At 35.3% G+C, this 27,122-nt stretch overlaps 2 protein-coding genes across 5 annotated transcripts in view; both read right to left on the reverse strand.

Moving 5' to 3' along the window:
• The window catches only part of CFAP44 (cilia and flagella associated protein 44), a 139,059-nt gene extending 133,934 nt beyond the window's left edge, over nucleotides 1-5,125 (reverse strand). The window contains exon 1 of the mRNA XM_074214521.1: nucleotides 5,073-5,125. The gene's annotated coding sequence lies outside the window, so the exon portion shown is untranslated. The remainder of the gene's footprint in view (nucleotides 1-5,072) is intronic.
• Nucleotides 5,126-11,116: 5,991 nt separating this feature from the next.
• SPICE1 (spindle and centriole associated protein 1) overlaps nucleotides 11,117-27,122 on the reverse strand; it is a 53,664-nt gene continuing 37,658 nt past the window's right edge. For 2 of the 4 annotated variants that reach the window (XM_074214529.1, XM_074214530.1), the window contains 6 exons: nucleotides 26,535-26,756; nucleotides 24,226-24,704; nucleotides 22,963-23,146; nucleotides 20,740-20,842; nucleotides 15,160-15,247; nucleotides 11,117-13,289 (listed from right to left, as the gene is read on the reverse strand). In XM_074214529.1, the coding sequence (XP_074070630.1) occupies nucleotides 13,236-13,289; nucleotides 15,160-15,247; nucleotides 20,740-20,842; nucleotides 22,963-23,146; nucleotides 24,226-24,704; nucleotides 26,535-26,756 (1,130 nt within the window). In that variant the 3' untranslated portion in view covers nucleotides 11,117-13,235. The remainder of the gene's footprint in view (nucleotides 13,290-15,159; nucleotides 15,248-20,739; nucleotides 20,843-22,962; nucleotides 23,147-24,225; nucleotides 24,705-26,534; nucleotides 26,757-27,122) is intronic. The other 2 variants (XM_074214528.1, XM_074214527.1) reach the window with 2 other exon arrangements.

A 27,122-nucleotide genomic window follows, 5' to 3' on the forward strand; every position in this document is an offset into this window, starting at 1 on the left:
TGACACATTTTCTTTTTTACTTCTTGCAAGGGGCTGGGATTGGAAGGCCTGTCCGGGACCACAGGGCCAGGTGGATGCTGGGCCTAAGGGGTGGTATAGCGGCTCGGGGCCTCTTGCCCCCAGGGCCAGGGATCTGTCTGCTGCACCACTCAGCTACCCTACAGCAGAGTCAGAGTGAAAGGAGAGAGAAAATACAGTACATGGTAGTGGAGAAGTATGAAAGAAGGGAGTTGCGATCAGCAACAGCAACGGTGGAAAAATGTAGAAGTAACTTTTGTGATGGACTTATCATAAAAGATGTGATCCAACCACGACAGAGTTGGTGGTGTTGGAACACAGACTGAAGCACATTTATTATTATTATTATTATTATTATTATTATTATTATTATTATTATTGTTATTATTATTTGGGGGGGGTGCAGGGCAAATGGGGCTGGGTGGCCTGCTTGGGGCCACATAGCAGGGAGATAGTTGGGTGTCTGAGGCCGGATTCGGACCCGGGTGCTCCTGGCTCAAGGGCCAGTACTTTGTCTACCACCCAGCCACCCCATACTATTATTACTATTTTATTTTATGTCTTTTTTTTTCTTTTTTTTTGGTTTATGCAGGGCAGTGGGGGTTGGGGTGGTTTGCATTGGGTGATTGTTGGGTGTGGGGCCAGATGTGGGCTCGGGTGCTCCTGGCTCTAGGGCTGGTGCTCCATCCACTGCACCACCTGGCCATACCTACAATTATTACTATTATTTTTATTTAATTTTAATTTTTTTCTCTTCCCTTTACTTTATCACTCAAGTGAGTCTATATTTTTTGGGGGGAGGAGGTATTTTGTTTACTCCTAAACAAGAATATTTTATTAATGCATAAAAAACTGTACAAAATAATAAATAAATATTAAATTAAAAAAAGAATCAAACAAGAAAATTTTCAGAAGAGGTTTAATCATGTGCTCAAGAGCCATAAGAATCACTATTTCACAGCATCAGTGGTCATCTTGGTCAATGGCATTCAATGATCATCACAAGCAAAAAAGTCACATGGGAGACAGTTACAATTTATAGATCATCAATTGCCAAGAATGAGTAAGTAGAAAAAGAATACAAAGATCTCAACAGAAACCTTTGAATCCAAATATATTTTGGTAATTAATGACTTCATGTCAAGACAAGATACTTGACACTTACTAGCTGGGTAACCTTGGGCAAATCACTAAACCTGATTGCCTGGCCTCCAGGGTCATCTCCAGTCGTCCTGATCATATCTAGCCACTGGACCTAGAAGCTCTGGAGGAACAAGTGAGGTTGATGACTCAACACAGCCTCCCCCACTCAAATCCAATTCATGTGCTTGTCATGATAGTACATCCCTGATATCATGGTTTTCTTTGAGAAGGAAGAACAAACATCATCAATACAACCCTTATATGTAGGAGAATATGGAAAAAGTATGTTAGAAAACATAGTTCAGGTTTAAGAAACAAAAATAGGTCAATGCCTTAAAGACTACTTGAATAGTCCTTGAAGACAGCTAGGTGGTGCAGGGGATACAGCATGGGCCTTAGAGTCAGCAAGACTTGAGTTCAAATCCAGCCTTAGACACTTGATACTTATTAGCTGTGTGACCTTGAGCAAGTCACTTAACCCCACTGCCTTGCAAAAACTAAAGAAAAAAAGACTACCCAGAAGTTCTGTCAATATAGTATGAAAATATTCTTTTAGTTTTCTTAAATTAGATCCATCTTATTTCCCATAAACTCTACCAGAGCATTTCCATTGTCATAAAATCCTCTGTTAAAAAAAAAAGCTAAAAGCTAAGTAAAACCAACAGAGCAATTACATCTGTCACATATTATTGCAATATAAATGAGTACTTTCTTTAGGAAGAGAGTCAGAAGGTTCTAGAAAGTAAAAACTGAATAACACAACACAAAAACATAAATTCATTATAACTTAAAAGACATCAAAATAACTCCTAACTAGTAGGGAGCATTCTCAGAATTATCTGTGTCTATTGATGAACCTACGTGACTCCCAAACACCAGAGCTTACAAGGTCTTATACTCAAGAGTAAACAAAAGGAATTGGGGGCATTTCCATAGGCATCCATCCTTGAATAAGAAAATTCCAAGTACCTTTGAATACACCAATCAGAAGTAGGACAGGCCCATGGCCAAGCCCACATAATTCCTTTGGTATTTAATAGCATTAACTATGACTTCAGTGAATCTGTTTCCATTGATGTGTCTCCCAACTTCTTTCTGTTCTTTCCCTTTGGGGGAAATGACCACTCAGCCTCAAACAAATTTACAAATTATATCTTGGGGTAAATTGCTTCTGCAAACAAGTGGTCCCCTTTTATAACTAACTCTCTTCCCTCTCATCTCCAGGGAAGCAAAAAAAAAAAAAACTAACCAAAATGTCCCCTAAAACCAATAAAGCGAAAAAGTACTGGGATCAAGAATTTCTACTGCCTACCTCAAATTTGACCCCCCCCCCCAACACACACACACACTTCAGATATGAAAGCTGGACCCTGAATAGTAATTCTTTCCAAATTCTTCCTTAGCCATTCTAGTGTTAATAAACTTTTCCCATATAGTATGGATGACAATTTTCTTTCAGAGCAAATGCTGAAATTTTCAACAAGTCTTTTCCAAGGCAGTTTAAACCACTTTCTTTCTTTTTTTTTTTTGGTTCAGACTTATAATTTCAAACTTTCCATTTAAACACCTCAATCTATCTGTGCCTACCTGCAATTGCTCTGCTAATTATAGTATTAGAGGGTCCCATGGAGTTCTGAGAGATTGGTTGTCTAGCTGTGATGACTATTAGGATGGATTTGGAATCTAAGAGACCCAAGTTCAAATTGTACATCAAATACTCCCTAGCTGTATGACCCTGGGTAAATCTCAAAAAAAAAAAAAAACCCCAAAAAAACCTCCCTCTGCCTCGGTTTCCTCTACTGTAAAATGGGGACAATAATAACATCTGACCTCAGGATTGTGAGGACCAAATGAAATAATACATGGAAAACATTTTGCTAACCTTCAAGGGTTATATAAATGTTGGCAATTATTATTAAGTGACTTTACCAAAATCACACCAGTAAATCACACCAGTCAAGGATAGGACCTGAACCCAGGTTTTCCTGTCTCTAAGGTTGACTCTCTATCTTCCGAGCTGTAAGTTAACAAAATGGAAATAAAGCATTCATAATAATTGTCTAAATTCTTATCAAGTTCCTAAAGTGATTCTTCCCATCAGATTCGGTCCTAGGCAACATTATTTAATTCAGGACTTCTTTTTTTGCAAATTGAATTTTTCCTCCTCCATAATATTTTTCCCATCATTATAATATCTATGCAGTCATATAAATGCCTGCAGTTTTTTAGAAAAAAATGTGCACATGATAAAATTTAAAGTTTAAGCTTAATCTGTGTCAACATTTTCTCCATTACTTTTTTCTATTCTTTTTTTTTGGGGGGGGGTGGAAGGCAATGGGGTTAAGTGCCTTGCCCAAGGTCACTCAGATAATAAGTAACAAGTGTCTTAAGGGTGGATTTGAACTTAAGCTTTTCCTGATTCCAGGGTCCATGCTCTAAATCCACTGTGCCACCTAGCTGCCCTCTCCATTTTCTCATGCCTACACAATCAATTCAAAACCCAATCTGTAGCATTTGTCAATTTTTGAGGAGTAAAGCTTCACACTGAAAATTTAATAATCTGCTCCTGAGATGCAAGTGAATCTGGCTCCACCATCCCCCTGTACCTAATGCACAGGAAAAGAGCTTCAAGTGACATAATAAAGTTATAGAAAATGTTTTGCTAACCTAATCCTGGTCAAATGTCATCTAACAATAATTTCAATGAATATTTCTAAAACTGAAAGCTATTAACAACTATAGTAAAGAATGTTCAATCAAGAACAAGAAATTAAAACAAAAATTGAGGTTTTTAGCTCATACTTGGCACATTGACTTGGGAAGATGGGCATACAAATGCACTGCTAATGGAGCTGTGATTTCTTTATTTTGCATATTATTGTATATTATTTTGTATAACAATTTAGAATTAAAGGAAAAGAGTAAAAATGTTCCTGACTTTTTATCCAGAGATTCTACTTCTGGGCTAATACTCCAAAATAAAAAACTGCAAACAAAAGACAAATTATTCCACATGATATGTGATGTTACTGTGTTATAAGTTATAAGATTGGGCAGCTAGGTGGCACAGTGGATAGAGCACCATCCCTGGAGTCAAATTTGAGTTCAAATTTGACCTCAGACACTTACTAATTACCTAGCTGTGTGGCCTTGGGCAAGCTACTTAACCCCATTGTCTTGCAAAAAAAAAAAAAAGAAAAAACGTAAAAAAAGAAAAAAAGAATCAGGGGTGAGGAGGGAGTGCATTCTAATTATGCAGGTCAGGAAAAAAAAACTTAAAAAAAATAAGTAATGATGACTGTAGAAAAGCATTGAAGATATCTATGAATTGATTAAAAATAAGTAAAGCAGAACCAGGAAACAATAAACCTAATGCTTACAATAATATAAATGGAAACAAAAATTAAAACAACAAAATGCAAACTGAATGTTGCCAAATTATAATAACCAATTTTGGCTGCAAGGAAGAAATACCAATCCTCAATTTTTACAAAAGTGGGGGACCACTGGTGAGGAAAATTGCTTACTTCAGGTTTTTTTCATTATGTCGGTTAGTTTGATTGAACTTTTCCCCTTTATTTTGGTTCTTTATTATATAGAGAGGCTCCCTGGGAGACCCAGAGGAACTGTAAAAAATTAAAGATATGCATAAAAATCGATTTTTTAACTGAAAAAATGCACTGTTATCCTTCTTTGCAAAGGTGAGGCACTGAAGCTGAGGAAAACTACAAAAACGGTCAGACTCTCACTTCAGTTGTTTTGCCGAACTGAGCTTGCTTTTCTCTTTTGTCACGAAAGCTGCCCTTCCGGAGGAATAACCCTAGAAACCGCTACTGTGCAAACTCAGAGGATTTCCTTCTTAGATAGGTTTTTCTTGCGCGGAGGAGGAGGGGGGACGACCGGGTACTTACTCAGAGCATCCGCCGCCCAGCTCAGCCCCGAGCACGCTCGGAACTCTGCCTTCGTTTACTCCGTTACCACGGCAACCGCCGTGCCCTAGTGCGCGTGCGCGGGTTCCAGTTCGCGTCCGGGCGCCTGCCCCAGGCGGCGGAAGAGGCGGTGCTTCGGCCCAAGAGCCCGCCGGAAGCCGGCCCCAGGGGCACCGGGAGCCCTGCTCTGAGTGGCGGAGGCCTGGGGCACCGGCAGGCACGTGACCGCGGGCTTCTACAGCTTCTGCATTTCCGGCGCTGCTGCTTATTGTTCCAGGACCTCCCGCCGGCTCAAGTCTATCATTTTGAAATTGCTTAAGAATAATTCATTATAGCAATCATAAGCTCTGGAGTCAGGGGGCCCTGAGGTCAAATACGATCGTAATTACCCAACCGTGTGGCCTCCGGTGAAGTCACTTAACCCCGTTGCCTCGCAAAAAAAAAAAATTGCACCAATGGTTTGTAGTCATTCAATGTATATTTTTTGGTACGAGGAAATTGAATAAAAGTATCATATTTGTATTTAACCGTATTGCAATGATTTTATACATAGGCACACACCAGGAACTCTTGACGTTTTCAGTTATCACGTGGGAAAAGGGTAGGAATTCAACATACATTTTGCTTTTGTTTTTGAAATGCAACATTGAGTGCCCAATCCCAGGAGCTGAAAACAACCATGTGGGTTCGCGGTGTTCAGCGTGCATGGCCTCAATTCGGAAAAACTCGGAATGCACACGGCCTGAAGATCAGCTCCGGGCTGAGAGATGAGGCCTGGGGGTGACTGAATTCTGCCTGACAACAAAGAATAAAAGCCAATGGACAAGGTTAAAAAAAAAAGTCCTGGCTGGATTACTTTCAGCCATCATCACAATGACGGATGAAGGGATCAGAGCAAAATTCTGATCTGAATTACACTTCAGACTACCACTTGGTTCACAAAAAAACATGAAAAAGCTTACACTTTGGCACGCAATGTGAAGATCTTTGCATTGAATCATTCGCTGATGCTACATGACAAAGGATGAGCATAGCAAAAGTTTGGGGACACGGAGGCAGACTTTTTTTTATTTGATTTGTATTTTTTTCCAGTTACATTATGAAAGTTTTTCAATATTCATCCCCATGCACATCTATAAATGACACACTTTTCTACCTCCCTCCCCTCAGAAGTGAAGTCTGGTTAAAGTTGGACATGTGCTTTTTTGTGTTTAACATAATTCATATTAGTCATTTTGTATATGAGAAAAATTAGGACTAAGGCAAATGGGATAAGAAGGAAAAACAGAAGAGTTTTTATCATTCAGACTCTGTGATTTTATTTCACTCTTTATGTCCACAACAGGTCTCTCAGGGTTGTCTTTGTTCCAGGAATTGCTGAAAGTAGCTGCAACCAACATAGTGGATTAACACAGTGTTGTTAATGTGTACGTTCTCCATGTTCTGCTGGAGACAGTCTATTGAGAGGATGCTAGGGTAGACACGGGTGACAATGCCCAAATGACAATCTCAATAGGACCATGAAGATGCCATTCTCTGAATCTTCTCATACTTTTATGTAATACTACGGGGATAACTGTAGAAAGTGTGACCCAAATGTGAGTTATACGATTTACAAGTAACGAGATCTAAGTAGGAATTCAAAATGCTAAAAAACTGAGATTACTAATTTTGTTTTCCTCTAAACTGAGAGTTGATATTTTCAATGAAGTTCAGCTACAGACAACAAATATTTCCTTTTCCCTAGACAGCATAGTTGATTTTTGGTCATTTTGGAGAATATATTCAATTACTAATTCATAAATGTGTATTTTGTTCAAAGTACTGGGCTAGTCGCTGAATGTACAAAAATGAATAGGACATGGAAGCTTTTCTTATAGAAAAGGGGGGAATCATTTCTTTTTGATATTCTGACAAATACTCAAAATAAGGCATTATTAGTCATATGATCACAGATACAAAAGGGATCACTACCTTTCTGTATTTCAAGTTATTCACACAGGAAAAAAATGTTTTACATACATAGCAATTCTATTCTTCAGATATGTGAATTGTAAAAATATAGATAACCCTAGATTATCCTTTATTAAAGAGATAATGTGACACAATGGATAGTGACCAGACATGGTATCAGAATCTGGGATAATGTCTGGACTCATGAAAACTAGATGTGTGACCATGATCAAGTTACTTAATCCCTAGATTCTTCAGAAAACTCTCTAAAACTGTTATGGATAAGTTATCAGATCTGCGTCAGTGAAAAGAATTTCCACAAACAATTCTTACACAAATAAAAAAACAGATCTGAACCAAAGACAGATTTAACATGTTTGTGTTATGCTTAATTTGCTTCCTGTAAGACATGGCCTGGTGCCATTACAGTGTGATCTCCTTGAGGGCTGTTTTTTACCTCATCTTCTACCTCTAGTTCTTAGCACAGTGTCTGGGACATTAGGCATTTAATATTTACTGACAAATAGTAATGGAATATATAAAGAGAATTTTTCTCTACTGAAAAATTTCTATAAGAAGGCCTTTTTGTTGAGGGTATTCTTTTTTTCCCCCCTAAAGTAAATCTCATTTCTTGTCTTACAGATAGCTGTTTTGGTGGAGGAGCTAATACAGTCTGTGTTATCCCCGGTATCTAGTGAACTGCCTTTCATATACTTAAAGTCTAATGTTATATACACTATTATAATGAGTTCATAAAAATGTATCAAAGATAGATGCAAATGCCTCTAAGTTGACCCAGACATTATAAAGGAATTAAAATATTCCTTCAATCTCAGTGTTAATGAAGACCTGGTATTAATGAAAAGTACTATTTTTTTGGGGGGGCGGGACAAGATGGCAGAGCAAAGGCAGGAGGAATTCCCACAAGCTCTATGCCAGATTATTCCAAAAAGGCTTTAAATAATGACTCTAGCCAAATTCTGGAGTGGTGGAACCCACAGAAAGACTGAGTGAAACACTTGGAAGATCCATGGGAAAAGATTGTTAAACCAGAAAGGGCCCCAGTGCAGTCCAGGTCATGCCTAAGTGAACTGACTCCTAGCCATCCAGAAAAAGCCCACAGGGTACTGGGGTCATAGCAGCAGGAGTGGTTTCCAGACCTCTCGGCCCAAGAACTGCCAGGGACAATTGGAAAGCTCAGCAGGAAAACTCTGCCACATCAGTCAGAGGGGGAGTCCAGTCTAGTGCAAACTCTAGCGCAGACCCAGCCCAGGGACCAAGAGGAGGTCTGGGGAGCCACTTGGCAGGGAATCATCCCCCTGCTGCTTCCAGAGCCTCAGCTCATTAAGGGAAGACCACAGAGGTCTCTTGGCTATTTCTGAGGCAGGACTCTGCTGCTTTGCCCGTATCAGATCCAGGTCACAGTTCTGGGGCCCCAGTCTCAGTAAAAGAAGCTTTGCTGCCATAGGGGAGCAGGGACCCTCCTCAGCTCCAGGGCAGAGCGCAGTGCCTGTGATCATCCACTGACCAGAGCTCAGGCCAGGAGAGCAGTCAGAGCCTCTCATAAGAACTTGGAGGAATTGGGGGTGTCCCCGAAAAACAATCGCAAAAACCCTCAAAGGCTTGGGACAGTGCATCCTCCACCCTGGGAGCAGAACCCACACTAACAAAGAGTTAAAATCAAGTCATAGCTGGGAAAATACACAAAAAAAAAAAAAAAAAAAGGAAAACAGAAGAAAAAAAATCTGACCATTGACAATTACTTTGGTCCAATGGAAGAGCAAAATACACACTTAGATGGTAACACAATAAAAAGCTTCTGCATCCAAAGCCTCCAAAAAAAATATGGTTTACTCTTAGCCTATGGAAGAGCTCAAAAAAGATTTTGAAAATCGGGTAAGGGAGGTAGATGAAAAATTGGGAAGAGGAATGAGAGCAATACAAGAAAATCATGAAAACCATATCAGTAGCTTGGTGAAGGAGATACAAAAAATGCCATGGAAAACAACATCTTAAAAACCAGTTTGGGTCAAATGGAAAAAATAGTCCAAAAAGTTAAAGAGAAGAATGCCTTAAAAAAGTAGAATTGGCCAAATGGAAAAGGGGATTAAAAAGCTCTCTGAAGAAAATAATTCCCTCAAATGTAGAATGGAGCTAAGGGAAGCTGATGAATTGATGAATTTTGTGAGGAATCAAGAAACAATAAAATATAATCAAAAGAATGAAAAACTGGGGCAGCTAGGTGGCACAGTGGATAAAGCACCAGCCCTGGAGTCAGGAGTACCTGGGTTCAAATCTGGTCTCAGATACTTATTACCTAGTTGTGTGGCCTTGGGCAAGCCACTTAACCCCATTTGCCTTGCAAAAAAAAACAGAATGAAAAACTAGAGGAAAATGTGAAATATCTCTTTGGAAAAATAACTGACCTGGGAAAACAGATTCAGAAGAGATAATTTAAAAATTATTGGACTACATGAAAATCATGACCAAAATTCCCAACAAAACCCTAGACTTCATTTTTCAAAAAATTCTCCAGGAAAATTCTACTAATATTGTACCGAATTTAGAGGGTAAAATAGAAATAAAAAGAATTTGCTGATCTCCTCCTGAAAGAGATCCCAAAATGAAAACTCCCAAGAATATTAGTCAAATTTCTGAACTTCCAAGTCAAGGAGAAAACATGACAAAACAGCTAGAAAGAAACAATTCAAGTATTGTGGAGCTAGAGTCAGGATAACATAAGATTTAGCAGCTTCTACACTAAGGGCTCATAGGGTTTGGAATATGATATTTTGGAAGGCAAAAGAACGTGAAACAATGGAGAATCAATCATCCAGCAAAACTGAATTTCTCTTTCAGGAGAAAAGATGGACATTCAGTGAAATAGGGGACTTTCAAACTTTGCTGTTGAAAAACAAGAGCTGAAGAGAAAGTCTGATCTTCAAGTACAGGACTCAGGTGAAGCCGAGAGAATGGACAGGAAGTGCAAACCATGAGGGACTTAATGATGTTGAACTGCTTGTAGTCCTATGGAATGGGATAATACTGATGATAACTCATATGAACCTTCTCATTTATTAGGATAGTTAGGAGTATATATATAGACAAAGTATAGGAAGGACTTGAATTTGAAGATATATATATATATATATATATATACATATATATATATATATATATGTTAATGGACAAGAAAGGAATGTACTGGGAGAAAAGGAAAGGAGAGGTAGAATGTGATGTTATTTTATATAAAACAGGCAAGGAAAAGCTTTTGCAATGGAGTGGAAGAGGGGGAGAGTGAGTGAGGCTTTTATTCATATTGCCAAGTGGTTTAGAGAGGAAATGACATTCATCTAATTGAGACAGAAATCAATCTTACCCTAGAAGAAAATAGGAGAGGAAGGGGATGGAGACAGGGGGGAAAGGAGGGGGCTATTGGTGATAGGAGAGAGGGAAGATCATGGGAGAGGACAGATATGTCACACTTTTGAGAAGGGATAGGGTGAAAGGAGAGAGCACAGAGTAAATGGGGTAGAGAATAGCAACTTCTCTGATTCTCTGAAAGAGCAAGTTGATGGTGTCTGAATACAGACTAAAGCACTTTTTTTCCTTCACTATTTTTCTTGAGGTTTCTCTTTCTTTGTGTGTGTGTGTGTGTGGATTATGTCTATTTTGACAACATGACTATTACAGTAATGTGTTTCACAGCTACACATTTTTAATCTACACCAAGTAACCTGCTTTCTCAATGAGGGGAGTAGGGTGGAGGAAGGGAGAATCTGAATCTCAAGGTTTTGGAAATAAATGTTGAAACTTGCTTTTGCATGCAACTAGGGCAATTTTTTTTTTAAATTTAAAAATAATATTCAAAAAAAGTAAATTTTACTAACTTCATTTAATTTTAGGACATTGATCCTTAGAAAGCATTTTTAAAAAGTCTAACAATGGAAGAATGCTGCCATTTGCTGTTAACAGAAACAGAAGACTCTGAGATGGATCAAATGGCAGATAACCTACTTAGCCATGATAAATCAGAAAAAATGAAGAGATGAACTACCACTAACTTTTCTTATCTCATTTATTATTTGTTATTAATCATGATGGACTAGTCCAGTAATTACTACATTGATATAGAGAACTCCTGGTTGAAGAAACTCCCTCTACCAATCAATGCCAAATTTGCACACTCCTTCCAACTCATCATCTTGGAGTTTCCAAGAATACTGAGAGATTAAGTGATTTGACCAGGACCACGTAGCCAGGAGGCATCAGAGATAAATCTTGAATCCAGATCTTCCTAGTTTTCAGGTTGACTCTTTATGAAATATATCACATTGTCTCTCATTCTCAGGGATATATGAATTTTACTTCTGCAATTTGTCAGGATAGAAGTGACATGAACATTGTGGTTATTAAAATAGAAAACCTACCATTAATTGGGTAAAATGTGGATACTACGGAAATGCTAAGCAGAAAGCAAATAATTAAATTCTGTACCTTTCTATAGCAGACTACATTATAAACTAGGCTGACTTTGTTATTTGAAGAAAATCTTTTTTGTAGCATTTTCTCAGACCTTGAATTAGTAACAGTCATCTGGGTACCCTATTTCTACCAAACAGTTAGGAACCCGCAGTAGTAAGATTCTACAAGGACAGAGAAAGAGGCAGAAGTTCAACACAATAACATTGTTAGCACTATTTCCCAAAATGAGCCTGTTACCCCTGAATACCCTGACATAATCCTTTGAACTGTGCCTGCCTGCAATAAATAGGCCATCCTCTCTATATAAAAACCCTAACTTTTTTCCCCGCTGGCTAATTATCCACTAGGGATAAAGCCTGCAAGCAATCTCCTTGCACTTGCAAAATAAAAGTTATCTGACCCTCATAACTTGAGTCTTTGTGAAATTCTTACACTATTCAAACCCTAGCTCATCAACCCCAAACTGCTTCAAATTCACTGATCAAGATGAGTTGTGTGATTCTTCAGAAGTACAAAAAAGGGTGAGTTTATGACTCATATTGGGAAAATATTTATTAAGGTAACAATTACACAGTGTAGTGACAGTTAAAACAAAAGACTGAAGAAGGATAAAGGACAAGCAAATTATACAAATGGCTTCATGGAAATATATTCAGTATTCTTTAAGGAAATAATTTTCATTTTAACCATGAGCATGAGAAATAATTAAAAGTTTCAAACAAGTATCAGTAAATTAGTCAATCCCTAAGATACAAAGCAGGAATATTTTAAAAAGCAAATTTTCAAGAGAACACAATCCTAATCTATCTGGGAATCTGCAAAAGTACTTACCTCATCAAGTTTGCTTAGGGTCCCATAATGGCCTCTTTCAAGGTAATAACCGAGAAGGAATAATTTTTGAAGTATAATTCTTTTTCAGCTACCAGATCTAGAATTAACTAATTATTTGTTCTTAGTCACTTGATGGCTGACTGAAATAGGTACTATTTGGATAATTACCATAAAAATTTATGATGCAAATTATTATGATTTTTTATTTACAATTCATTGCCTGCCATTATAGATAAAAATTTACATTAAAAAACCACATAAACATATTCTATATTTGTACAACTATTCTCATCTACTGAATAAACACAAATGTACTCACACATTCATTCAAAAAAATAACTATAAACAATGTGCTCAAAAAAGGTGGGAGAAAGCAGTGTCTTACAAAACAGTAAGTCTGAGACCAGGATGATGTTAAAAAATTTTCCATAAGTCAGTAATTATACTCATACCACAGAAAACTTTTATTACAAAGACTGACCCAAAGTAAGTCTTTCCTTTAGAAAAAAATTAAAGTATGTCAAAGATGACATTTATTATGTGACTAAAAACAGGAATTCAACTGTAATAGGTACAAATAACACAGTTTTTTAAAAAATCAAATAGAAATTCAAAAGGCTTGTGATGTCCTCAACTTGGTTCCTCAAAGGAAATGACTGGAATATGATATAAGCCCCCAATTGTCAAATTTCTGGTATTCTTTCAAAAGGACAACTTTCAATATAAATGCAGAAATACGACAAATGTTTTACTTCTTTCCACTGGAAGAACTGATGCATAGGTTTTTGTGTGCTAATTAAAGGAATGATATGAAAAGGAAGGGGGCCAGGAAAATGGGAATTTGCAAAAATATTTAAAAATGAAATAGGACTTCACTTATGTCACATGTGTAGAGAGAGCAAACCAGCCTTCTTCTCTTTGTTTTTCAACCTGTTTGAATAGAGGCAGAGAAGATTTAGATAAATTATCTGAAGAGTCTTACAATAAACAGGAAACCACTCAGTTTTCAGATGTTAGAGTAAGCAAGTTATCATACATTATAATCTCACAATTAGATATCAGTTGCAACTGCTACCACCCCAAACCTTTTATTCTCTACTAAGAAAGTGATAGACAAATAAAATATCCTGGAGCAGGAACAGATAATCTCTTCACTTAGGAATCTTGAGGGTTTTTGTTTTTAAAGACTAATTGATATAACCAAATCATGGACACAAACTAAAAGGGAGGGGAAAAAAAGTAATATTCTCCTAGTACAGAAAAAAAGGATAAATTAGACATAATATTCATACCATTTTGTTAGCACACAGGAAAATTAAAAACCAATCTTAGTGTTATGAGGCAAGTGAAATGTATTTAAGCATCTAACATATAAGAAAGCACTGTATTATTTATTTTTGGACTGCACCTAAGAGTTCTCTTGTTCTTTAGAAAAAGAAAAGTTCAAAAATGTCAAAGATGACATTTACTAAGTGACCAAAAACAAGAATTCAACTATTATGGGTAGTGTTAAGCTTAATAATTTCTCAAAACTATATATCCTGGTAAAGGGTTGATTTCTTTAGAGAGTACTCAGTCTTCACATATCAGTAAGAAAGAAATTAAGACTTTTAAGTATCTCTCCTTATGTTAATTACAAATTCAGGAGAACAATGATCAGGATGCTGGGAGATGAGACCTGCCAGGAAGAGACAAGAGATCAGACAATCTTTGAGAAACAGTCTGGGGCATAGATATTGTACAATTTTCATGGTTAGGCCACAAAGGAGATTAATGATTTTCTCTATTCTCTTGTTTCTGTATAAAAATCAACTCTTTCCAAGTTTAAGGTGTGGTCATTTTCTGAAATGGTTTCTACTGTAAGGCATAGAGGTAAGATCTTAGAGACTAAAACTTTAAAATGTCTAACCTATATATTCAGTCATTTTATTTTAACTCTACATTTTTAACGTTCTTACAGTTTTATGTTTGACAGTACAAATATCATACAGTTTTTTAAAAACTCAAATAGCGAAAAATTTAAAGGGGGGGGATCTCCCACAGGGGAAACTTTCTCTGCCAATGCAAAATTGGCACCTGCATAGCAACTGAAAAGGACTAGAAGGCTACCCAGGGTATAAAAGTAGCTAAATGACATGATCAAGCATTATGTATCAGAAACAGGATGTAAGGAGACTCCTAATGATTCTTCCTCAGAAAGGACTGTCAGAGATATAAAATTTGATTTGTTAACACTGAAAGTATCTGGTCATAGCAGAACCCTTTGAATTATATTACCTTGTATTATATTTTTTCTTGTATTTTTCTTGTATTTTATATATATATATATTTTTTTTCTTGTATTATATTATAATACAAGATATTAAACTTCTATGTGTTCCAATAGCAGAATTAAAACACGTGAAAAACACTCATAAGAGACATCTATCCTTTAGGCCATTACTACCCTAAACAATGTTTTTAGACTAATCACATTTTTTTAAAACACCTTACAACTTAATCTTTCCTTTTCAATTCACCATACCACCATGTATTCTTGATACAAAAAAATGCTACAAGAGTAATTACATTAGTAAATAGTCACCATAAATTGTCATGGTCAAAAAATATTCATCACCTGGTGACCAACTTTCCAGTGATGAGCATCTCTTAACCTGGGTGACTAGTCAAGGTTAGAATTTAAAATCCTAAAAGAAAAATAATTACTTTTCTCACTAATCCCTGTCCCACCCATATTCTAACCCCATAGCACAAAGATAATAAGGATGGCAAAGCATTGCAGTCACTTTTCCTCATGTACCTTTGCCCTCTGATTGAGAGGTGTAAATCTTCCACTCCCTGAAGTGGCATTTATTGGGGAGCAGGAATAACTGGTGGCACCTGAAGATCTAGTCATGAAGAAGAAAAAAAGAGAAAGCTGTCATATTCAACACTTAAAATTTGTGTAAAATTATTAAAATGCTGGAACTTCACAGAAAGATCACAATAAAATTTTAATTGCAAGCATTTCAGTTGTTTAAATTGTAGTGATTATGGAGAAAATTTTTTTACTCCTATGCTACCATTTCTCCTCTAAATATACATCATTGATTTTGTCCATATAAAGGGATTCCTCTTGGATCTGTGATTTCTTCAGCTTTTAGGAAGGAATTTCCCCTCTACCAATGCACATCAGCCCTGAAACTTCAGTCTAAAAGAGATGAAAGATAACTGACTTGCCAGAGCCACCCAAACCAGGATGTGCCAAAGGCTAGACTAGACCAGACTCTCAGGTCAAGTCAATGAATTAAGAACTACTTATTATGTAAAGGGCAGGCTGCTTAGTTCATGTAATATAAAGGGGTTGGGGAGGTGGGGGGGGGGGTACACACACCATTTTTGCTCCTAAGAAATTTACAGTGTAAAGAAAAAGACAACCCAGAGAGAAGGTTCAAAGGGTAAAAAGACTGACTTGGGATCTATATATAGCTTCTATCTATACACCAGGCTGCTTTTTTAAATTCATGTGCCCAAAGTTATTTTGTCTTTTCTAATCTTCTCTTCCTTTACTTAGTTAAGGATTCTTTCCAAAGAAATATGCCTGATATCATCCTCATGTTTTTTTTATTTATGAATATTTGTCATGCATCCATTTTAAGCTTAAAAAGATTCGTGGCTTAAAAAGTTGTCAAACTAAACTTAACATCTACCATACTGCTTTTCAGCTCTCTCAGCAGCTATCAAAGAGGCAATTCTTTCTCTAGTAAATTATATTCTGGAGTTTATTAAATATTGAAGTATGATTATTTTCAAGTTGATTTTACCTAGTCCATTCACTGTACTATTTGTATTTTTTAACCCATATCAAATAATTTTTATTACCATTGCTTTATAATATAGTTTGGAGTATGGAAAAGTTATCTTTATCATAAGTGTGGACTTCTAGTTCTTTCTCTGGTTCTAACAAATCAAATTTATCATTATTCTGTCTAGGTCTAAAAATGTAATCTGATTAGTTTAACATCACATCTGTAAATTAAGGTGTAATGTTATTTTTACTTTATTAGTGTGGTCCAACTACAAGAAATGAATCTATGTCCAATAACAAGTCTTTTATTTTTTGTGGACTGTTTTGTAGTCATGTTTATATAAATCTTGTGAATATATCAATAAATTAACTCCCAGATGTCTTAAATAATTTTGATTTGGAATGAAATTTCTATTATCATTTCTTCCTAGTTTTTGTTACCAACCCATCAGTTAATCATAAAGAAGAGCCAGACACGATGCTAAGAAGCAATGAAGACACAAAGAAAAAAATGAAATATGTTTTTTGATGATTTGAAAAAACTTATAGATAATATCATCAAGGAACAGTAAAGCAAAAAAAAAATTAAATAAAGTTATTAGCAAGAGGACTAAAGTAATCTACTGCAAAAATCATACACCATCACCAAATTGGATTTATATAAAGAATGAAGGGTTGGTTCAATATTGGAAAACTATAACTCGGGGCAGCTAGGTGGCACAGTGGATACAGCACCAGCCCTGGAGTCAGAAATACCTGGGTTCAAATCCGGTCTCAGACACTTAATAATTACTTAGCTGTGTGGCCTTGGGCAAGTCACTTAACCCCATTGCCTTGCAAAATGAAAAAAAAAAGAAAAAAGAAAACTTTAACTCACCAAAGAATAAGGGACACAAAAGTCATATATTAATAAATGCAGAAAAAAGCTTTTGATAAAATATAGTACCCATTCCTACAAATAAAACCCCAACAAACCACTAGAAAGTATAGGAATAAAGGATTTTTCCTCAATATATTAAGTAATACCAGTCTAAAACCAACATATTAAGGACCTTTCTAATAAGAACAAGGCTAAAGCAAGGATATCCATTATCACCATTACTATTCAATACAATGCTCGAAATGCTAGCTAAAGCAATAAGACAAGAAAAATAAATTTAAAGAAAATATGACTTTTTGTCTGAAATAATGGTTTATTTAGAGTTGAACCAACTAGAAAACTAATAAAGCAATAACTTCAGCAAAGTTGTAGGATTAAATCATTATCATTTCTGTATAATGCCTACAAAATCCAACAGGAAGCTAGATAAGGAATTACATTTAAAACTATTACTCAAAGCATAAAATAACTTGGGAGTCACCAAGACACACATAGGAACTGTATGAACTTAAATACAAAACAGTTTTAACACAAATAAAGACATCTAAATAATTAGAGAAATATCTATTTAGGTATAGAGATCAAGATTACCTAGGAGGCCACTGCTGTAATTTAGGTATAAGGTGATAATGGTTTATACTAATGGGACAGCAATAATTTAGAAAAGAATGAACAAATGTAAGGAATATTATGAAGGAAGGCTAAACAGGTCTAGAAACTTAATTGGATGTGGAAAAAAAAGAAGCAAGTCAGAAGACTCCAAACTTTCAAATTTGGAAACTGACGGTACCACTGACAAAAGAGAGGAAAAGCTAGAGAAGGAGTTAATAGGAGGAAACTTGGTTGTGGCAGAATAAAGATAATGAATTTAGTTTTAGATATATTAATCTGGAGGTCACAATGGGCAACCTAAGTGGAACAGAACCATAAGATTTGCAATTAAAAAAGGCATTAGACATCACTTAGGCACCAAGTCCTATTGCCTCATTTTATACTTAAGAAAACTGAGCCTTAGAAAATTTGTTCAAGATCACAAAAGTAGTAGCAGAGATGAGGGTCCAACCTATCCTCTGATTCCAAATTTAATATTTTTTCTACCATACCTTGAAATATAAGACAGAGGCTTAAGTATTGTAGAAGATATTTATACACACACACACACACACACGTATACATATACAGAGATATGACTTCATAAGCTGCTTATATTTTCATCATGAAGATAGGTATTAATATTAGTTACCAGCTCCCTATGAAGAGACCTTAATCTTTCCAACTTAAATGAATATGCATTCATTCCTAATTACTTTTAATTCTTTCTAATGCTGATTTTATAAATTTCTAATGCTGAAAGTTATCTTTAAAGATTTTCCAAATCTTTGATTTCACAAAAGAGAAAACTGTTGCTCAAAAAGTGATTTTTCCCAGTGTCACATAGCTGGTATGAGAACTATGATCTGAACTCAAGTTTTGTGACTCCTAGAGTCCAAAGCTCTTTCTTTTCATTTTGAATAGATTCTTCAGAAAACATGACAATTTCTCACGTCTTATGGCATTTCAATATTTACCCCACAAAAGGAGTAAATAATTAGAAAAGAACCCCTTTTCTTTAAGAATACTTATCATAGTTTCAACATTCCTTTAACATCATGCTCTTCTTTTATCCACATTAAGTTCAAATTATTATGAATTCTGCACATATGGCATTTTAAAACCTGGCAATAATCAGTATTCATCCATTCAATCAACAAATATTAATTAAACACATTAAAACAATATAGCTAATATCTTGACAAATCACTGCTAACTACAAATGATATAATATACATAAATCCCTTATAAGCATAAAATTCTATATAAATTAACATAACTTATCAACATAAAACCAATAGTTGTGTTAATAACAGTAATAAATAGAATTATACCAGCAGAGAAACCCTAATAATCACTTGGAATGAGTTTCACTTATTCTATTGAGACAAACAATAAAATCTAAGTTTAATTCTCTTCCTGACTTTCAATTTCACAATATTTTTGTAAATTCTATACTCTTTGTGCATTTATACCTTTATATTTTCAAACCTATTAGCTACTGTGAAGCCATGATAGATTTGTTAGAAAAGTCTGCCTTAAAGGCAAAGATCAAAAAACAGTTCTGTTATTCCTCTACACAGGCCTGTACCATACCAGTTTCACAGAGTTTTATAACTAAAATATCATTATTTTGGCACTCTTATGTTGGCTAATTTCCCTCAAAGATCCATTTAAGGGAGAAAAAGCAAAACATTTCAAATGGTTCTATGAATATGTCAATGTAAATATGATGATCCTACAGGTATGACAAGTACAAAGTCATAAAACTGATTTTACAAGCCATGACAGTTATTCTAGAACCCCTTTTTCAAACAATCTTGAAACCTGGAATACTGAATTCTCTTGAGTTTCTTGTGACAGTATCTTCTGAACTAATTCTAAACTTACATATGAAAATGGAAAACCATCAGGAGGCTTAGAATCAAAACTGCACTGAATCTACTATCAATAGCAAATTTCTTTAAAAAAAAAACACCCCACCCCGTACCAATTAAAAGCAGAAAATTCCAGACAAAATATACTTTAGAATATACTTTAGAATAATGGCACTATCACAGTATCTGGGATAATTTTATATATCATAATCAAAATCTTTAATAATGAAAGCTGAATTTATTTGTTTGCTTGTCCATTCATTTATTTATTTATTTATTTTAGGTTTTTGCAAGGCAAGCGGAGATTTATTTATTTATTTATTCATTCGTTCATCTACTTATTTATTTATTTATTTATTTATTTGCTTGTTTGTTTATTTATTTATTTATTTATTTGTTTATTTAGGGTTTTTGCAAGGCAAATGGGGTTAAGTGGCTTGCCCAAGGCCACACAGCCAGGTAATTATTAAGTGTCTGAGACCAAATTTGAACCCAGGTACTCCTGACTCCAGGGCAGTTGCTTTATCCACTGCACCACCTAGCTGCCCCCAGAATAAATATATTTTTAATTGTTTTTAAACTTAGGTAAGTTATGATTATTATAAAAAGAACTTATTCAAATTCTGTAAAAAACATATTTCCCTTATTCTTCCTTCAAATAAAAACATCTGCTTTTAAATCTGCTGTTGTTAATAGAAGAGAAAAAAAGATGACTCATGCCTAGATGACTTCAGGTCCTTTAAATGTAAGTGTAAATGTGTGTGTATCTCCCTTCCAGTCAATAAAGAAGTAGTTTCATTAAAAAGTGAGGTAGGACATTTATAATCTATATCAAATTGCTTACTTTCTCAATGGAGGGTGGGAGGACAGGAGGAAGAGAGGGAATTTGGAACTCAAAAGTTTCAAAAATGAATGTTAAAAATTGTTTTTACATGTAAATGGGGAAAAATTAAAACTAAAAATTAAAACTAAAAAAAAATTAAAAAAGAAAAGAAAAGAAGTGGAATGGGGGAGGGGGAACTGAATCTCCTTAAATTTTACTACTTTTCTCTAAATTTTCTTGGTCCTCAAATCCTTTCACATTCAATTATGGTTTGTTCCTGACCCCTTTTCTTTTCTTTATACAAGCAACCTACCCTCCCAACTAAAGCTAAATCAGACTACAAATATGTTGTCATAAAAAGTTGTACAAAGTACCTCTGGTATTTTTGGTGTTTAATAAACATTTATTTACAATAACCCCACCTTCTGGCATTCATCCCATTGACAGGAGAAATAGTACTGCTTTTTGAATTCTCTGTAGCTTCTGCCCCTGGAATAGACACCTCAATTGTCCTCTTTCCACCTTCTAGAAAATAAAATATTAATTCCATTAAAATCTTCTATTTAAAGAAATGATCATTTTTGTTTGTCATGCTATAATCTATTATACTCTCTCTCCATTTTAGATAGATAGAGATATAAGCAATCTTTGTTCAGTATTTTTTATTTTTTTCACACTTACGGGCCACAAAAAAAAGCACAAAGCCTAAAAAAAAAAACCCTCAAAATAACTCTTCAATTAAAAGTCTTACATCTGAAGCTTTTTAAAAGAGTTCAACATTAAGTAAAAGAGTTTAGGAGGCAATAAGCAATTAAAATTTTAAATTTTACTTTTTTTTTTTTTAGTTTTTCCCAAGGCAATGGGGTTAAGTGGCTTGCCCAGGCCACAAGGATAGGTAATTACTAAGTGTCTGAGACCGGATTTGAACCCAAGTACTCCTGACTCCAATGCCAGTGCTTTATCCACTACCACCTAGCTGCCTCCTAAATTTTACCCTTCTACATGGAATTATCAAAGGCAAAATTTAAACTCCTCTGGTGGAAATGCTTCAAGAATGAGCCTAGTTGGAAAATTTCCTCACCAAGTTGACTACAGAGTAATGAGTATTTTATACAAGTACTAAACCAAAGTAGACTAGAGTTGTGATCTGCATCAGTGGAGGGAGTATCCTGAATGACAAAGAACCCTGCTTACTAAGTAAAGTATTTAGATTAAACATCTTTTACCTAGATATACTGGGCCTTTTGACTATAGATATTAGTTAACTATAGAGCAGAAATTCTGTGGGAAGGATCGTATCTAAGCTGACTCTGTGTTGCCCTGTATACAGTCAATGCTTAGAAAAGTCTCCTGAACCGAACTCTAATTAAACAGAAATGCCAAACAAATGTCATGTAATCAAAATAAGACTCCCTTTTCCCCCAGCAACAAGAGGTGTTCTGCTACTTAGATGTTCTGTCATCCTCTCAAACTCAGTGTGTCCAAAATTAAATGCATTCATCATATCCTTCCTCATCCTTACTCCTACCAAATAAAATTCAGTTTCCATTCCCAACTACCAAGTTTCTTCAATGGAACTATCTTCCTTCAAATCTTCCAGGTGAAAAATTTTTAGTTTCTTTCCTCCATTTCTAAAACTTAGTTTTGTCCTAGGTCATGTCCTTCAGTATTTTCCCATTCTTCTACCTGTCACTGTTACTTCCTTATAATCAGCCCTGCTGACCACATCAAACTGGGATGACAGTCAGGGGGCTGGGTCTCTGCCTCAGATCTCTTTGTCCAATCACCTCTTTCTACATGTGAAATCCTTTGTTCAAAAATTCATGACTTCTTACCTACTGCATAAAATCTATCCTTTTTTAATAATAAAATTATATATTCTGAAGTTCATATAATTAGGTTTATATTACTATATGTGTCTATACACACACATTATCTTATATCATATATACCTTATATCCACTTACACAAATATACTTCTCCATAGCTATCTCTATAGCTTATGCTTATACATGTTTATATACACACATAGGCATACATAGGTATATATTCCTATCCACAATGAACTCTTACTTCTTACAATTTCTTCACTTATAATTACTATTAGATATTTAAGATTTAATTCATAAACATTTTTATTTTCTTACTATTACTATTAAAAATAGATTGAAAAAACAATGTCTTAAAAATATTTGTATCAGGATGATTTACATACAAATATATGATATATAATATCACATGTATAAAAACAAAATGACAAATGTAATTTTGTAGAAGTCATCAAGATAATTCCCTTATTATAGGTAATTTTTTGAATTGAATTGTTTTCTAAAAGAAAGGCTGGATGAAGGATGTATTTAAAATAATTAATTTTCCCTTATTCATTTGTCAAAATATCTTGTAAGAGTTTTACCAAGTGGTGCTAGAGATCAAAACAATTCTTCTACTACTATTATGGTCACTGAATCTTTAATAGAGGGAAGAGACAAGGGAAAAGTTTTACTCTTCAAAGATGCATTCAATATAATGTGCAATGCTACCCTAAAGGTTCTTGCCCCCCCCCCCCCCATAATCTGTAGTCTCATATTCAGGCTAATTATTCATTTATTGTTCTTATTCATAGTTTTTTAAACCATGATACCTACCAGTCCATGCTCTCAGTGGTGAATGACCAGGGGAACTTGATGGAGGGGAAGGATTCAAACAGACAAGCTTTTGTTGTTCTATTAACTGCAGCAATTTCCCACGAGCCTCCATACTCTGACGGTTCAGTTCTGCTATTCGTTCCTCCATGCTGTGTGGTATTTGTGGTTGCATTGCTGGAAAAGTCTTTAAAAAAGTGAAAATTCACAAATTCAATTATACAATCTTTCAGTATTTTACATATACCAATTCTTTTCCTCCTAAGTATTATTTACTAAATATATACAAACAGTGCTCTCTATAAACCTGCATAGTCAAAAAGAGCAGAATTTCCCAAGTGCAATTAGAAATGTTTGCCTGTAGCTATGGAATATTATTTCTTCTAGTGTTGGCATTGCAACAAATCCTTTTCCCTTTGAATGCATTTCTATGAAAATTGAAATCTGTACTGATAGCAGCCTATTCAATTTAGTTTTTCATAACTTCTCCAGAACTTCCTTAACCTGGAGAGATCGACTTTGTTGAATTAATAAAACAGCGCTTGATTAGCAACAATCCTTAAAAGGCTAAGGAGGAAGAGATTCTCATGGAGTGTTTCAGTATACAAATGCTTTTATGTATGAAAGCTCATTAACTCACCACAAAGACTCAATCGCTCTCTAGATACAATATCTACCTACCTTAATTTATATATATATATGTATGTATATATATATATATATATATACATACATATATATATATATTGGAGGAGTAGAAGGGAAATGGGCAGAATCCTATTCATGACTAAAGGGGCAAAGATTCGTTCCCAAAGATTTGAGATTCCAAAAACAGAATTCAGATTACCTTTTCATATTTTTTTTCATATTAACAAAACTTCATAGTTAAACCATAGGTTAATATGCTTTTATGTGTTAGCCTAGGAAGTTAACCATTTTTTTAATAATAATTTGTATGGAATAGTAGCTTTCCAATCTACACATAACAAACTATAATTAAAATTTTGATAAATAAACCTTACATAAATTAAAGACTAAATGTACATAGCATACTTTTACAAGTAATTCAAAGAAAGGCCTAGTTTGTTATAAATAAATAATAACCATAAATTATGACAATCAATAAAAAGAATGAAAAAGAGTTCTAGTGACAACTACAAAAGTAACAAGTAGGGATATTAAGAAGAAATAAATCCACCTATATACAAAAGTAATCAAATAAGGCTGAATTTATCCTTAACTAGGCAATCTGTGACTGATACTTACTGTTGTCATGTCATTTACATTGTCCAGTTTGGCTGGGTCCTGAGGGCCATCCCCTTGTTCTCCTGAGGGTCCTTTAAAATTGTTCAGATGTGCTTTAATAGCAGAATTCTGCAGTGTTAACTCAGCAATTCGTGCCATCAGATCTTTGTTCTGCAGGAAAGGTTCATTTGTTCTCAGCTGCTCTCCATCTCCATGAACTGGAGGTTTTTCTGGGAAAGTATGGTTTTCCGAATGCTGAAAATGAGGAGGACACTGGGCCTGTGGAACACTGGCAAATAAAGACTGGGCTTTGTTCTCTACTTCTTCATCCATATGAGAAACTCTCCATCTCTGGGTGAAGAGACGATTTTCCTCATTTGAGTTTGGAATTTCTACAGCATTTGGCGAGTTCCTCTTTTCCCAATTTTGTTCCTTCTCTGTTATTTCTACACTTGGAAGAATATGTGGGGCAGGACGAGTTTGAACTGTTCTCCTCAGTACTATAAAGAATAAAGAAATGAGCATGACGTTTAATCTAGAGCAAGTCCATGATATATATCAAGGTCATTAGTTACTAAGGTAATACCAATGAAAGATCTGTGAGGAATTAGATTGTAAATGTCTTTATTAATTCTCACAGGAAACATGCTAGAAACATGCCACTTATCCTAATGTAGAGATAAATATTTTGGCTAAAGCATGGGACAACAGAGGCAAAAAGAACCCTGATCTGGGTTCAAAAAACTAGTTAAAAGTCTGACATTTAAAATAATTCCCTACTGCCATGAAAGAGTGGTTATTTTCTTTTTTTCTTTTTCTTTTTTTCTTTTTTTTTTTAAGATTTTTGCAAGGCAATGGGGTTAAGTGTCTTGCCCAAGGCCACACAGCTAGGTAATTATTAAGTGTCTGAAGCCGTATTTGAACTCCAGGGCCAGTGCTCTATCCACTGCGCCACCTAGCCGCCCCAAGAGTGATTATTTTCTAAAGGATTTTTTTAATTAAAGGATGCCAATTTGGATCCCTTCTTCACATTTATATCTTTACTAAATTTTTAATATAAAAATTTAAAATAATCTTCATGATAAAACTAATTTGAGCTAAAAGCACTTTGCATCTCTCATATGTTCTAATTACACATTACAGCTGCTTATATATATTGCCATAGTCTCTCCAACTAAATTGTAAGCTTCTTGAGTGCTGGAGCTTCCATGACACTGCTCTTGCCCAGTTCTACTCCAACTCATTTGACCTCTTTTGACTAGATAACCCTCTGTTGGGGCTCCCTTTGCCTTGGTTTCTCTTTTCTTCTTTCTCTCCTTTGGTGATTCGTTTATTCCCATGAATTCAACTATCATTTTTGTGCAGAAGAGTTCCAAAAAGGAATAATATGGTAATAACTATTCTCCTGAAATAATAATCAACTGCCTGTTAGGTAGCATTAGTTATTTGCTAGGATAAGAATTTTCTAAACATTTCTAAAATAGATCTCATTAAACTTTCTACTCTTCCAATCCCTCTATTTCTGTTGGGAATACCACCTTCATTCCAGTTCATCAGGTTCTAATCCTTTGAATTGCTGACTCTTCCTTCTCCTTACCCTCCTTTTTTAGTTTTAATGATTCTACTTCCACATCTCTTGAATCTCTCTCCTTTTATTCCCAAGTATGCTTACTACTACCTGAGTTGATGCTCTCACCACTTTCTAATTGGATAATTCTGACTCCTATTTTAGTTTCCCTGTTTTTTCAATCTCTTCCCTCACCAATAATCCTTAAAAAAGATATCAAAATCATCCTCCTAAGGGAGAAGAAGTGCTTTCTTTGTATGCTGATTATGTCACTCATTTACTTTTTATTGCCTTAAGTTAAAATATTAACTCTTCAATCTGTATTCCTTCCACAATTCAGCTCCAACCTACCTACCTGGCCTTATTTCATTAATCCATTGGCTTTTTCACATACTGTATGTTTTAGTAATACCAACCATTACCAGTACTTGACATTCTCATTTTCACAAAGGATATGGTATCCCTAGAATCTTCTCTGTCATTTATAATCCTATTTCCTTCAGGGTTAAGTTCAGGTACTACCTCCTACCAGAAAGATTTCATAATTTCCTTTCCACTTCCCCAGTAATCAGTACTCTCTCTTCTGTCCCCAAATACCTTGCACTTATTATCTATATATGTTTATTTCCCCAAATAGAATGTAAACTTCTTGAGGACTATTTAAATGTATCTTTCTACTCTCCCAGTACCTAGCACCAGGCCTGAAACACAGCACTTAAAAAATTTGTTTGTTTAGTTGAATTACGACAAGAAACTTTCTTACCTTCCTGCAATGGAGGGAACTCTGGGTTGTTTTTTTGCCTTGGAGGTGTAAGCATAACAGCTGGCTCAAACATATGGGCTGGTAAACTGTTGACAAGGCCTGAACCATCTATGGGATTTGGCAACTGAGTCAATTTAACAGGTAATTCTTCTTGGGGGAATTCAGTCATTTCTCTTCTGAATATCAATGGAACAGAGATGTCATCATTTACAACTGGAGGCTCTGAAGAAAAAGAAAATTGTCTCTAATAAGTATATAAAAGTCGGGAATCATATCACCAATGGCCACATTCCACGTGAATTTATGCACCTGTCTCCCTGGAATACCAAGTAGCTACAGTATCTCACTGTGCCCTAATACAGAAGGGCAACTTCTAACTCTAGTATGTAGCCCTGGAAGGATAGTGGGAAATAGAAGAGCTTCTAGGAGCTATCCAGGGTGTCTGGCATTTCAGGGAGATCACATTTTATCACTACAATAAGTTCACATAGTTCACATGTTGGTCATATGAATAATGTAATGTGCCTACAGCTACACATCAGGTCAGCATCATTACTTTGTAGTCACATTCAATGGAAAAAGAAAAAA

Source organism: Macrotis lagotis, chromosome 1 (genome assembly GCF_037893015.1).
Source record: "Macrotis lagotis isolate mMagLag1 chromosome 1, bilby.v1.9.chrom.fasta, whole genome shotgun sequence".
Classification (NCBI taxonomy): Eukaryota; Metazoa; Chordata; class Mammalia; order Peramelemorphia; family Peramelidae; genus Macrotis; species Macrotis lagotis.